This window comes from Gallinula chloropus, assembly GCF_964237585.1.
Source record: "Gallinula chloropus genome assembly, chromosome: 5".
Lineage (NCBI taxonomy): Eukaryota > Metazoa > Chordata > Aves > Gruiformes > Rallidae > Gallinula > Gallinula chloropus.
In genome coordinates, this window is record NC_140090.1 from 2,519,266 (window position 1) to 2,533,142 (window position 13,877).

Genomic DNA, 13,877 nt, shown 5'->3' on the forward strand with positions numbered 1-13,877 from the left:
AGAGTTTCTAGCAGTTCTCATCACTCTACTTGGCAATAAAGCTACTAATCCTTTAAACAAAGCTCATTCAGTCTCAGGCACACTTACCTTTACAGCCTTTGGAGCTGGTGAAAGCCTCATTCCCCACCTCACATGTTTCCAGCCTGTTAGTTAGAAGCTCCAGCAAAAGGTTTAGGTAACTCAGTGAGGGTTACCCTACACCAAGTGACAGATACACAGCTATCTCAGGATGCTTTCAGTCCAAAGTGAGCTGCATTTGCAGTGAGAAGAGTCTATACTGCAGAGCTCGTAGCTGCCACCTGCCAACAGTGCAACTTCCAACCCGCAGAAGATACAACTTCACAAAGTTCATTAAACCTCAGAAAGGTGTTGGGGGTGTGTTAAAGAACCAACTTTACTTTTATGTATCAGGGAGAAGAACTTTTTTCTTTTTCAGAAAAAGTTTTGCAATAATTCTGGTCTCCAAAAAAAAAAAATCCAGTCATACTTCAGACTACACCAGTCAGAGTCAGAACTGAACCTGGTTCTCCAGAGCCTCCAACATACGTGAAAAGATCCTGCAAAGAACTGCCAGGGAGCAGCAGTTCCAGTGAAGGCACACTGCAGAGAGCCATCCTCCCTGTCCTGTGCTGACCCAGATCCCTGAGCACCTCATCTCCCCTCTGTTAAACACCCCCAGGGCTGGGGACTCAGCCCCTCCCTGGGCAGCCTGTGCCACAGCCCCACAACTCTGCCAGGGAAGAACTTTGCCCTCCCAGCTGAGCTGACCCTGCCCTGGGGCAGCTTGAGCCCATTGCCCCTTGTCCCATCTCCTGTCCCCTGGCTGCAGAGACCATCGCCCACCTCTGCACCCTCCTGGCAGGGCAGGGGAGGTGGGGAGAAGGTCTCCCCTCAGCCTCCTCTTCTCCAGGCTCAACACCCCCAGCTCCCTCAGCTGCTCCTCACAGGATTTGCCCTCCAGCCCCTTCCCCAGCCTGGTTGCCCTTCTCTGCACTCGCTCCAGGACCTCCCTGTCCTTCTGATGCTGAGGAGCCCAGAACTGGATCCAGCACTCCAGGTGCAGCCTCACCAGTGCCTAGTCTAGGGGCACAATCACCTATCTGTCCCAAGTTTCTGACAAGCTCCTGGTACTACACACCCTGGAAGTCCTTCTAACTGTCTGAACTTTTAATTTACAGGTGGTAAAGCAAAGCATGTTTAAACACAACTTCAGATTAAACATAGCTCTCTATAAGAAGCTAAGAGCAGAAAGACTGCAGGACATACAGGCAAATCACATCTTGACTTTGGGGGCAGGCTGGACTAGACAACATCCCAAGGTTCCTTCCAACCTCAACGCTCCCATTACTTCTAAGAGATAAAGAAACAGTGTCTGAATTACAGCTGGAGAACCAAACAGAAAACTCATGATTCACCCAAAGTAATACCTGAAGTTTCTTTGGCAGAAGAAGAACTCTCTTGACCTGACTCTTCCCTGGTCTCAGGTCCCAGAGACTATCCTGTCCCTTCCCTGCTGTGAACTGTAAGCATAAGAAATGGTCTCATAAACTGAAACCTCTTGGGAAAAGCTCAAAAATCACCAACAGACCATTAACCCTGTGAAATAAACACATATGCACATGCCCATCTTTTGATATGTATTTTTATTTCCCTGCAGTTTTCACTTATCAAGAACAAGTAACAGGGAAAGTTGTCTGAACTAGTGCATAAACAAACATTCTGAAACACCACTACACATATCTAATTTACAAGAACCGTATAAAAAAAGTCACTAAAACACTACACTACCAAGGTGTCCAACGCGTACAGTCAGACTTTTTCCAACCCGTTACTTGCCTTGTAGCCACAGGAAAACTCTCCAAAAATTGAAAAGACAATCTTGCCACAACCCTCCCTCCCCAACTCCCCACCCCCCCTCTGCCCCCCCCCCCCCCCACCTTCCCCCACCACCTGGGATGGCTCGATAGCTAGACATCCAATAATTAATTATTGCAATGATATATAATGCAATACATACCTGGTAAAATATCCTTTACGTGGTGTGTTACAGTTTTAAAGCCGGTTAAAATACGCAGAACTTCAGATAAAATGGCATCAGTTGAAAATTTCTCTCAGATCTGCACAAGTTACATGTGCCAGATGCATAATTTTCTCAGGTGTGGTTTTTTTTTTTCTCCTCCCATGTAATTATTTTTTATAAACTGGTATTATAAATAGAAATATACATTCAAAATATATGGAAAAAGTGAGTTACTACATTAAATTTGCATGTATCGATCCATCCCTTTTCCCCTGCACAGTAATAGAAAATACTATTTTGCCTTGAACTTCATATTTTGACAGTGAAATGCCACTAAAGTATTTACCAAAAAGTCCATCTAGTCAAATTGTGAAACAAAATGAACCAAGTGAAAACTTTACATTTCCTTTAGAAAAAAATTACAAGAATTTTGTTTCCTAGCTATGAATCTTTAACTTTTTTCTTTTTTTTTTTAGACACAAAGTCGGATTTATTTGTACAAGATACAAAATGTAAACATGGCAAAATAAATAGTTAAAACAAGTGATGCAGGATCCCATTTCATGCTCATGATCCCATTTAAAGAATTATTTTTTTTTTTAATCCATTCAGTTGCAAATTCAAGTGCAAAAGCATGATGATGAATATCTACTATTCAAGTAACAGAAATAATATTGATGATACAAATAAACTATTTTACAAGGTAGTGATTTTCCCAATTTTACAAAATTTACATTATATATCGACTTAATACACGATATAAGGATAGTCCATTTAGGTCCATGTTAGTTCTCTGTGATCCACAGAGCGCTGTGTTTTGCATTCAGCTGGAATAGAAGTGACTACACCATGAGCACAGGCTGAGACACTGGTGTGAGGTTATGTCACTTCCATTGCTACTGTGGTCTCTGCAATGCCGTTTAAACCCAGTCGCTCCGGTTCATGGTTCTCTCTGCAAGAGAAGAAACGCTGATGAGTTCCAGGCGGAACACGAGCGGCGCCTTTCGCAGGCGGCGCGGGGTCTTACGTGTGCTCTGGGGTTTGACACAGCACAACCCTCACCACCACAAACAGGTTATTTAAAACTAGGTGCTGGCATTACTGCCCTGACACCACAAGATCACTGCATTTGATTGTAGATTACCAGCCTAAGTTACAGATAAGAGTACTAAAGCCTCCAGTCAAGATGCTCCGTGATGACTCAGTATCACTCAGCATCATTCTGTTAGTGAGCCAAGCAATGCTCTAGCAGTTTCCCTTCCCCCAATTCCACTTGAGCACAAACACATAAGGTTTCTTGCGTTATTCTAATTTATTTGAGGCTGAGGGAGCTGGGCTGGGTCAGCCTGGAGAAGAGAAGGCTGTGGGGGGACCTCATTGCAGCCTGCCAGTCCCTGAAGGGAGCAGAGGAACAGGAGGGGAATGTTAAAGGGCAGAGACTGGCAGGACAAGGGGGATGGAGTGAAGCTGGAGGAGGGAAGGGGGAGAGGAGAGATTGGGGGGAAGTTCTTTGCAGAGAGAGTGGTGAGGGGCTGGAACAGGCTGCCCAGAGAGGGGGTGGGTGCCCCATCCCTGGGGTGTTCAAGGCCAGGTTGGCTGGGGCCCTGGGCAACCTCGTGTAGCTCCAGGCCTGGAGGTTGGTGTCCCTGCCTGTGGCAGGGGGTTGGAGCTCTGTGATCCCTGGGGTCCCTTCCAACCAGACCAGTCTGGGATTATCTATCTCTGTTGAGAAGCCCCAGACCTATTTGGCTAAGGAGGTTCATCTTAAGGCATTTGCTGACATGACTTCAGCTATCCCTCTGACTTGAGGGAAGTAAGAACAAACTGCATTAGTGACAGAGAAGCATGCTTTAGGGCATGATTGCTAATGTTAAAATACTTTTTTCCCCTCAAAAAAAGTATTTTTCAGTGAGTAAACTCCCCATACTATTTCCCATCTCAGAGAGCTCTTTTTAACCTCTCCAGAAGTGTTAGGAAAACAACCAGAAAGTCACATTTGCTGACACCCATTTGTTACTTTTCTAATTCATAAACAGAGTTTGGGCTTTTTTTCCTTTAACCATCACAGAATCCAGCAGAGACTCGGTGCCACAGCCAAGACCCCACTGCTCTGTGAAACACCTTCCAAGTATCCTGGAATAACAGCACTGCTGTTCAGTGGGAATAAACACCTATCTGTATTTGCAAGGTGCAGGTCGACACGCGTCTGGTTTATGTTTTACATCTATGGCATACACCTGTATGTATATATACAATAGCTGTGTGCTGGCCTGCATCTGACAATATGAGAACACAAAGTTATGGAGGGAACACGTGGAGAGTTTGACAAAATCTACCTGGAAGTGCTGCATGAAGCAAAAAGGGTTAAAATGAAGCTGTTTCAAGCACAATGGAAGTTTACCAAAAACTACTGGTACTGAATAATCATGGCAAATTATCTGGGTGTTAATCTGTAAAAATCAGCTGTTGGTGTCTGTCACAGCCCTGGTGAAGATGCCAACAGCTGGATGTGTTCATGAGATCGAACCTCTACCAAGAAGCTTTTAAGGAGATGGAGACAACTCTATTTAGTGCTGTAGTGCAGAGCGGGGCACACACACAGGGTGACACTCACACAGCCTAACTCAGAAGGGCTCCAACTCTCTGAGCACTTACCTTGCTATACTGCTGATGGCACTGCTAGGAGTTACCTTTGGCACTCTGTCCATACTGGCAGCGACTGTGGCAAGTTTTAAGGCTGTTGGGGATGGTGCTGAAGTCCTTGTATTGATATGCACATTGACTGGAGAAACAACACTGACATTGTTGAGGTGCACTGCGTTGGTCAGGCAGGAATTGTTCATGGGAAGTGTCTGAGGGCTGCTCGTGCACAAGGCAGGAATTAAGTGGTTTGTGGTGGTGTGGCCAACTGTCCTTACGAGCTGTACAGTTGAAATCCCTGGGCTGGATGATAAAGCCATGTTGGTGGAGTACAAAGTTCTAGAGGTTCCTGTTATAAAACAAACGTTGTTAATTAAAGACATGCTGCTGTTTAGATTGGAAGGCAAAGATCAACCTCAAAAGGAATGCTTTAAGTATCTATGTCACTCAAACTGAGTGAGAACTTGTTTCTTAAAGATTCACAAAACTATTTCTAGTTAACATTAGAAATATTTATTCTTTTTCATTTGCAAGACCATCAGAAAGTGATGTATGGCAACAAACTTCTGTACTGCCACAAACATACATCTTGTTTTAGGGGCCTGACAGGGGCAACACTCCCCATCAAAATAATTTGAATAGGGGACACCTTAGCTAGGCAGCCTCAGAGGCTGATGGTGAAGCCACGTGCTGAAGCTTTGAATCCTCTCCTCAGCTCTGACCTTGTTCTGCTGGCAGCAGAAAGAGGTTCTGGGGACCAGTCACCCTCAAGACAACAAAACCAGGAGTATAGGCCAAGCAGAAAACTCCCTTCAGATTGCAGTGTGGTGCTCTGCCTGCACTCCCAAGGTGTGAGGAACTTCAGGTTTCAGGGTGTGTCCACACACATCAAATTTCATCTTGGTATCCTGGCTCTTCACTGCTCTGATCCTGACTGCAGGGGAACTGCACACAATTCCCTTTAGGTTCTTGTTCCTGAGACAAATCTGCTTTCATCTAACATTTAATTTATGAGCCTTGCTGTCCTGAACAGGAATAGCTTTGTATGTGTATTGTGGTTTCATCAATCAAAGCTGGGTACCACGTACCAGCACAGGTGGCACACCACCGTGTGTGCCTGATGTCACACCCCTCAAAACATCACCCACTCAGATAAGGTATCAGAGAATCATACATAGATGACACCTTCTTTCCTGGAACTGTTCCAGGATATTGATTTTATTCAGTTGTGGGGTTTTTTCCTCCCCTCTATTCATTTCATATTATCATTAACCCAGCCTGGCAGAAGGTCTATAAAACTAATCACATCATTAGCTGTTAAAACAACAAATTACTCTAAAAGCCTTTTATTTGTTGTGGAAATCAAATGTCAAATAATGTTCATCTCTCAGCAACGTGGCTCCTGCACCAGCATGACTGGCATTACCCCCTTCTGTAACAGAGGCTCCTGGGAAGGGAGGCAGTGAATGCCAACACCTGTCCTCTGCCTGAATTTGGGAAGAATCCTAAACACAATGAAACCCAAAACTTACAAGAATGTCAAAAGAATTGCCAAAGCAATTGACTGATAGGCTGTCTGAGCACCTAGGTGAGACAGTGACCAAACTCCTCTATTCCTTGTTCAAAGTACTTGATACTTTAAGTAATTAATTTTTTAAAAAAGTTGCCACTGATGGTTTTTGTTCAGAAGGGATTATTAAAACATAGAAGTCTACGAAAGAGAACAGAAACAATACTTCACCAATGTAAGAGAGAATTTGGTGCTTCGACTGCCACACTAACAGTGTGTCATTGCATGTAAGGAGTTTTAAATTTTGTTCTTTAAAATATCACAATTCATGTGATATTCAGGGGCATCAAGATGCTCAGAGGCCTGGAGCAGCTCCCCTACAGAGAGAGGCTGAGGGAGCTGGGCTGGGTCAGCCTGGAGAAGAGAAGGCTGTGGGGGGACCTCATTGCAGCCTTCCAGTCCCTGAAGGGAGCAGAGGAACAGGAGGGGAATCAGCTTGTTAAAGGGCAGAGACTGGCAGGACAAGGGGGATGGAGTGAAGCTGGAGGAGGGAAGGGGGAGAGGAGAGATTGGGGGGAAGTTCTTTGCAGAGAGAGTGGTGAGGGGCTGGAACAGGCTGCCCAGAGAGGGGGTGGATGCCCCATCCCTGGGGGTGTTCAAGGCCAGGTTGGCTGGGGCCCTGGGCAACCTTGTGTAGCTCCAGGCCTGGAAGTTGGTGTCCCTGCCTGTGGCAGGGGGTTGGAGCTCTGTGATCCTTGGGGTCCCTTCCAACCCAGATCAGTCTGGGATTCTATGTATTTGACTATTTTTGTTTATTAAACAGTATTTTAGAAATCAGAAACAAAAATCATCTGACACATTCTCAGCTCACACTAGACCATGAGTTTTAAGAAATCATCACCTGAAGGCTGGACAACACCATTGATACTGTTGTGGCTGGTGTTTTGTTCCTTCGTTACCTCACTGCGACCAGGGGCAGGTGCACTGACCACTGCGGATGCAGCAAAGTGGGCGCTGGCTGAATCGAGTGTTTTTGACATACAGTCAGAGGTGCTGGAGCCCTGGGGATTTAAAAAAAAAGCATAAATATATATTTTAAAAATAATTACCCAAGTACAAAATGAAACACCACATTAGAATTGCTGTAATGCACAACTGCAGGCAAATCAATCAATAAATCTTCTCGCTGCAATTTAATGCACCATAAAATTAAGGATTTCCAGATCACGAGTCTGATGAACAGTTGGAAATTAGTGTCCAAATGAGTGCTGAGTAAGTCCTGCCCAATTCAGCCAGTCAATGGTAAACACAATTCTTAGCATGACAGATCTCTTTCACTACTTCTTCAGATTGGAGAAGAGAAGGCTGCTTCTGGGGAGAGCTCTGAGCCCCTTCCTGTCCCTCGAGGGGCTCCAGGAGAGCTGGAGAGGGACTGGTGCCAAGGGCAGGGAGGGCCAGGCCCAGGGGAACGGCCTTCAGCTGCAGGAGGGGGATGGAGAGGGGCTGGGAGGCAGAAATCCTTCCTGGGGAGGGGGGAGGCCCTGGCACAGGGTGCCCAGAGAAGCTGGGGCTGCCCCTGGATCCCTGGCAGGGCTCAAGGCTGTTGGGAGGTTGTCCGTGCTTGTGGCAGGGGACCATTGTGGGGGACTCTGAGGGTCCTTCCCACCCAAACCAGGCTGGGGTTCTATGTGTTTGAGAAGCTGCTTCCCAGAAAATTCCTATGCCTTAGGTTTCTTTCCCTCTTCTGTCTCCTGGTAGAAAATACATTACAGCTGCAAGGCTAGAGGATCTTCAGCATTTATGGCACACTGATTCTCATGGAGTGAGTTGTACCACAGCAGAAGTGCCCACCACATTCTGGAATGACACACCTTCTGAGTCCAGTTTCTCTGAAAGAATGGTAAGAACTGGCAAGACACCCTGAAACAGCTGACTGCATCATTCTGTCATTCCAATTTATATAACTAGGGAAGCTACTTTCATCACACACTCAGAGTGTCTTAAAAAAAAAAATCAAAGATATGGGGGTTTTTTTGTTTAAATATTGTAAATATTGTCTTTCTACTTACCAAAATAAAAGAGCAATCAGTAACTGTCTACACACTGTCCCTGGTTAATCGAGACACAAAACACCGAGGGGAAGGGACAGACAGCACTGGCAATTAGGTATTACATGCTCAAAGTACAAGAGGTTTTCTGAGTAACACACAACAGCTTGTATATTTTCTTAGTAAGAAGCCAGTGGAAAGCTGAGCTCAAGAGGAAATTGTATCTTACAGAGGAAAAACATGTTTCTTTCAGAAGGCAGAAATAGCAGCACTGGGGACAGGGAAGGGATCGAATTGAACAGGCATGCCCACCCTCTCCCTCTCAGAAGCTACCAGTTTTTAGTACTTAGTAAGCCCCTGTTATAACAGGATACATCCCCTCATAAAGTAGGTTCAATAAAGATGTCTCTTTAGAGCACTTACACAAAGGAGAATAAAACCAGCCACATTCCAAACAGGAAAAGGAAAGCCAGGAACCTGCACTAGCTGCAGCACACAGGGGCTACACAACGTGCTGGAAACACACCCTGACCAGAAGCCATCCCACATTCATTCAGACCTTAGTTACTGAGGTGTTCTATTCAGCTTGAGAGAGATGAGAAACCCCAGTAAGCCAAAAGGAAGACACCAGTGTGTGGTGGGTAAGGTGGGTTACCTGTGCTTTCGGGTGCGTCTGTTGTGAGGAATGCTGAGATTGCTGCTTCTGCTGAAGCTGAGCCAGTTGTTGCCTCTGCATTTGAACTAACTGCTGTTGATGTGTCTGAAACTGTTCTTCTGTGATACCCCCTGTTACTACAGAAAAGAAAGTGAAGCTAGAGTTAAACAGGCCTCCACAGAAAAACAAATCTAGCTGAAACACAAGAGTGCATCCTTCTTGGATAAGGAGCAGTTGAGGACAAGATACATTGTGTCAGAGCTCACAGAGACCTTCAGATATTCTTATATAAAGATCATGCTATAAGTTGTTTGTTGCATTCTTTTAGCACTGAATCAGTTTGTAACAAGAGGATTCATACAGCTCAGTGCAGTGAGCACTGTCAGTTTAATCCTGAACAGCTTTTCCTCCTTATTCCCCTGTTACTGGCCTTTCCTCTGACACCAGAACAGACTCTGCAGAGGAAGCGTACACCTGGCACACAGAAACACCAGCTTCACCAGAAGTTGTGTGTAGCCAAACAGTCTGTAGGCAGCTCCATACCAACCCTGGCTCGAAAGGACTACCAGCTAACACACAATGATAGAGCTAATCTCCAGCTCTAACACTGAGCAGATGTTTGCAAATACCACAAAGCACCATTTGTTTGGCAAATCCACTTTGACCCTCTGGTTTGACACTTTTTCCCCTGAAGGAAATGCTGAAGTTTTACCTGAACAGGGTTTACCCAGCCAATTTTTTTTTTAAACTGAACATGAGTTTAAAAGTGACATATTTATTTATTGATGAGAACCAGGTTAATGCAACCCCAGTAGTACCACACTCTCAGCACGTGAGGGGAAGGGTGAAGCCAGGAACCCTGGTCTCAGTATTGTCCCCTGAACAATTACACACTTGATGAACTGAAACTACTGCCAAGTGTTCCACATTAAAACCTGAATTTTGTGCAGCTGATGTTAACTGAGAACTAAAGTTCTCCAGGGCAGAGTAAAAAGAGAATTCATTGGAAGATTCCCATTAACTCCATCTCAACACTTCATCCTGAACTGTGTTTTTCAAAGACTGAAGCTGCCACATCCAACACCTGGATTCTGCAGCAGAATCTTATCATGAGACATGGACACTAAATTATGAAGTGATCTACCAGGGTCTGATTCTTATTTACTCATAATACTTGTAGCTGCCCTGAAATTCTGTTCTGAATAAATACCAAAGTTAAGACTGTGATTGTGTAGAAGTTGTACTGAAACATCTTCTCTCCTGCTATAGTCTTAAAATGGGCTTCAACCATGGGGAGGCACTTAAACCAATGACTTAATCAGCTATTCCAATTCTAGGGATTTTATTATAATTTCCAACATACAAAATCACATTTATTTCATATTTAGCTGCACTACATTCCCTTTTAGATTCTTACCTATTCCTACAAGCACCAACTCAAAGTTCTGTCAGCTGAACATCTCATGCTCCCTCACAAGAGTCTCCCAACCCCGCTGTGTTACAGAAGGCCACTGAGCCAAGACCAGCATTATGGAACATTACATACACACGTGTTCCTATTTTTAAATTCTGAGGTAACAAGTTCCAGAACACGCCTTTTGTTTTAAAAAACCCGTTTTAGAGGAAGCTTGTACAGCACAACTCCCCCCAAATCCCATTTAGCTGCTATCTGCCTGCAGAACAGGGGCATTCAGCTAGGGTCACCCCGGCGTTCTTCTCTGGGCTGTGAGACCAGAGCATGCAGAGCTGTCTCTGCATCACAGACCATCTCATCCAGCCCACATCCCAGCTCTGTGTTTTCAATCCCCTTCCTTCCCAGCCTGAAACCCCCCTGCCAGGCACAGGGGATTGGCCCAGCACTGTGAGAACCGCTTACTCTGCCTTTACACATTGAATTCTGCTCAGTTCACTATCAATCACCAGGTATTTACTCAGTGGCTGGTAGCCTTGTTATAGAACAGCAGATGGTCGTTAGCACAGTTAATATCATTTGCATCTTCCAAGGCAACCAACTGAAGGGGCCTAGAGGAACTAAAAATCAAGTCTCTGTGATGGCCCAAGGAAGCCTTTAAGGTCATAGTGAGTGTGCAAGTGTTCTAGAAGTCTTGTAGAAGGTTCTGGTTACCAGACTTCTAACTTCCACCACTGAACCACAGAACCTCCGGAGCTGGAAGGGATCCATAAGGACCACTGAGTCCAACTCCTGGCTCCACACAGGCCCAGCCACGTCAGAGATGGCACTGAGGGCATTGTCCAGATGCTTCTTGCCCTCAGCCCAGCTCGGGGCTGTGACCCTTCCCTGGGGAGCCTGTGCCAGTGCCAGACCCCCCTCTCAGTACAGAACCTCTTCTTAACATCCAACCTCCCCTGGCACAGCTTCATACTGTTCCCTCAGCTTCTATCCCTGGTCACCCAAGAGCAGACTGACACCTGCCCCTTCACTCCCCCTTGTAAGGATCAGGAGTATCAGGATTTTTTTTTACCACAGCCTGACTGTATTGAAATGCTTCAACAGAAAGGGTAGGAAGTCTTCCAGGCTCCTCTCTTCCTCAACAGCTTTGGTTTGGATTATTATGTCACTTCTCTTAGGATCTGAAGATTTTAAATCAAAGATCATCTTTCGGGCTGCCCCAAAATGGCATTTCATTAATCTAATTACTTCCATGTGGTATTTAATTCTGGGGAAAACCCCACAAACCTGTAAAAGGTAAAAGCTTGATCCACATGCAAAACTCTTAAACTGAGAACACCACCATCTGTGGTGGGCTCTTCTACCTAGGGACAGGGTAACTAAACAGGTAGCTGCCCCAAGGGGTCACTGAACTGGCAGCTGAAGCAGACTGGAAGCTACATACTGACTGTACTGGCAACTGCTGGAGTTCTGGCCTGCAGCCTGCTTTCCTCTTCAGGCCCAGAACTGAGCCCAGTAGCACTCCAGGAATTCAGCAAGCAGGTTGAGCATGACTTCGCTGTCAGAAGCCGTAACAGCTACAGTCCCAGTCACTTCCTTCCTCCATCACTTCCCCTGACAATCAGCTGGATCATCCCCAGCTCATTAGTTTATCTCTTTCTTAGATCAAGCAGAATTCTGGAGGCCTGTCTGGCAAAGAGACCAACTCACGTCTCTGGCTATTGTAAGACTACAAAAAGTTTACACAAGCGATCAAAGGGATCAGATTAGGGACTGAGGCCATGAGCCAAAGTTCCTCAAATGTGCAGTTCTTACAAGATGAGCAGGAGAGCAGTTTACCTTGAAAGAGTGGTTCTTTATTTGTGCACTCACAGGGCACTTTCAAGGAAAGCCCTGTCACAGAGTGTAAAGCAAGTCTTTGTGTTTGCACAACGCCCAGTGTTTGAGGGAACACCAGAGTTAGAATTGCTTTATTAATACAAATAAAAATAGAATCCAGAGGGAACTTGAAATATTCTTGTGCACCAAAAACAAGCAACTCCAAGTTTTCCCTAAAAGAAAACCAAAAGCAATGAGTTTAACAACTGTCTGTGCTTCCTCTAGCAGCAGCTTTATGCTTGCAGGTCGGTGTGCCACGAAGTCAGCCAGTTTCAACAATCATCTCCCAAACAGGATGACTTCAATTAACGTGGTGACAGTTCCTGTGCTCATTCAATGCACAACCACACTCTGACCAGCCTGTTTAAAATTTACTCACTATTCACTAGCTGGCTCAGTTATTTGGTAAAGGTTTCTGTTCTCTATTGCATCTGATCCTTCACCAGAACCACAGGATCTGTTCTGTAATTTAAGGCTGGAAAGAAAAAGGGCTTCCATAACCACACATCTCCCTGCACGATGTACTTCAGCTACTACCGAGATCTCTATCTAAATGTATTCTTCAGATGATTTCCAGAGTTTTCTAACAGAATTACTATTCCTCTACAAAGTGACTTAAATCTATCAGATGTGGGTTTATACCTTTTCTGAAATTAAAAATACTTCTCTATAGTCTCTCCTGCCATAAAAACAGGTATTTCTCTATCCTTTCACTTACTTTCTCTAAGAGTGCAAATCCCCAAGCACATGAGTGTCAGTCCACCCGTGTAGGTGTCATTAATTTGCCATGTAGCACCACCAGTTTGGGGTTTTATGGTGGCTAAGGGTTATCACCTGAATCAGGAAGGGCTAACTTCCTCGTGTATCTACAGTTCCCTACCAAAAGAAAGGTCATCCTTTCCCAAAATACACTGCCTAAACACTGTTCCCAGTTCTGTCACCTTATTATGTGCTATCCTCCCTCCAGCTACTGTAATTCTCTTCTACTGCTGCATTTTTCATTTATACTAAAGCCAGGTATGGAGACTTCACAAATCACATTTCTTCATACACTATTAAAATCACATATATCAGCTTTCATCCCAAAATATTCTCCTAGTTCTTTTAGGAAGACTCGTCTCTCTGTGTGGGGGGGGAACCTCCCTAGAGCATAATTCAAAGCCTCCCAGTCTTACATCTAGCTAATCCTTAATCCATGGATATTTATCATCATGAAAGATTCTACAGACAAAAATATATAATCAACTTAACCTATAACTTTTTAAGCAACTTTCCTTACCTTGGTGTGCTCAGACTTTATTCATGCAAACAGAACTCTTGCAGTATTACTGGTTCTTGTTACATAAAGTACTACCAGCCAATTCTTCGCTGTTCCTTACAGCTTATGGTCCGTGCTCCACACTCTTAACTCTGACAAGCAGTATTCCTTTCTATTTTCTCATTTGCTTTAACAAGACATCTCTTGATGCTTATCAATAATCCCATCACACAAAACTGCCCCTTTCTGCTACAGGTGCAACTCTCCAGCCCTTCCAGTTCCTTACAAAAAAGATTATACAAAACATGACCACAGCACGTTATGTCTGTTCTCTTCATACAGCAGAAAAATATTCTTGTGCAAATCTTTTCATGAGAGAGAATAATACAGAGGTTGTAACGAATATACTGAAGTTATGGAAGTAAATATTCTGTGCTTACTCCAGTACTACACTGAT

The 13,877-nt window shown here is 44.7% G+C and overlaps 1 protein-coding gene across 1 annotated transcript in view; it reads right to left on the reverse strand.

Annotated features, from left to right (window-relative positions):
- Positions 1-1,636: 1,636 nt before the first annotated feature.
- The window catches only part of EPC2 (enhancer of polycomb homolog 2), a gene marked incomplete at its 5' end in the record, with an annotated part of 48,318 nt that continues 36,077 nt past the window's right edge, over positions 1,637-13,877 (reverse strand). The window contains 4 exons of the mRNA XM_084265244.1: positions 1,637-2,972; positions 4,676-5,009; positions 7,072-7,231; positions 8,874-9,010. Of these exons, the coding sequence (XP_084121370.1) occupies positions 2,900-2,972; positions 4,676-5,009; positions 7,072-7,231; positions 8,874-9,010 (704 nt within the window). The 3' untranslated portion in view covers positions 1,637-2,899. The remainder of the gene's footprint in view (positions 2,973-4,675; positions 5,010-7,071; positions 7,232-8,873; positions 9,011-13,877) is intronic.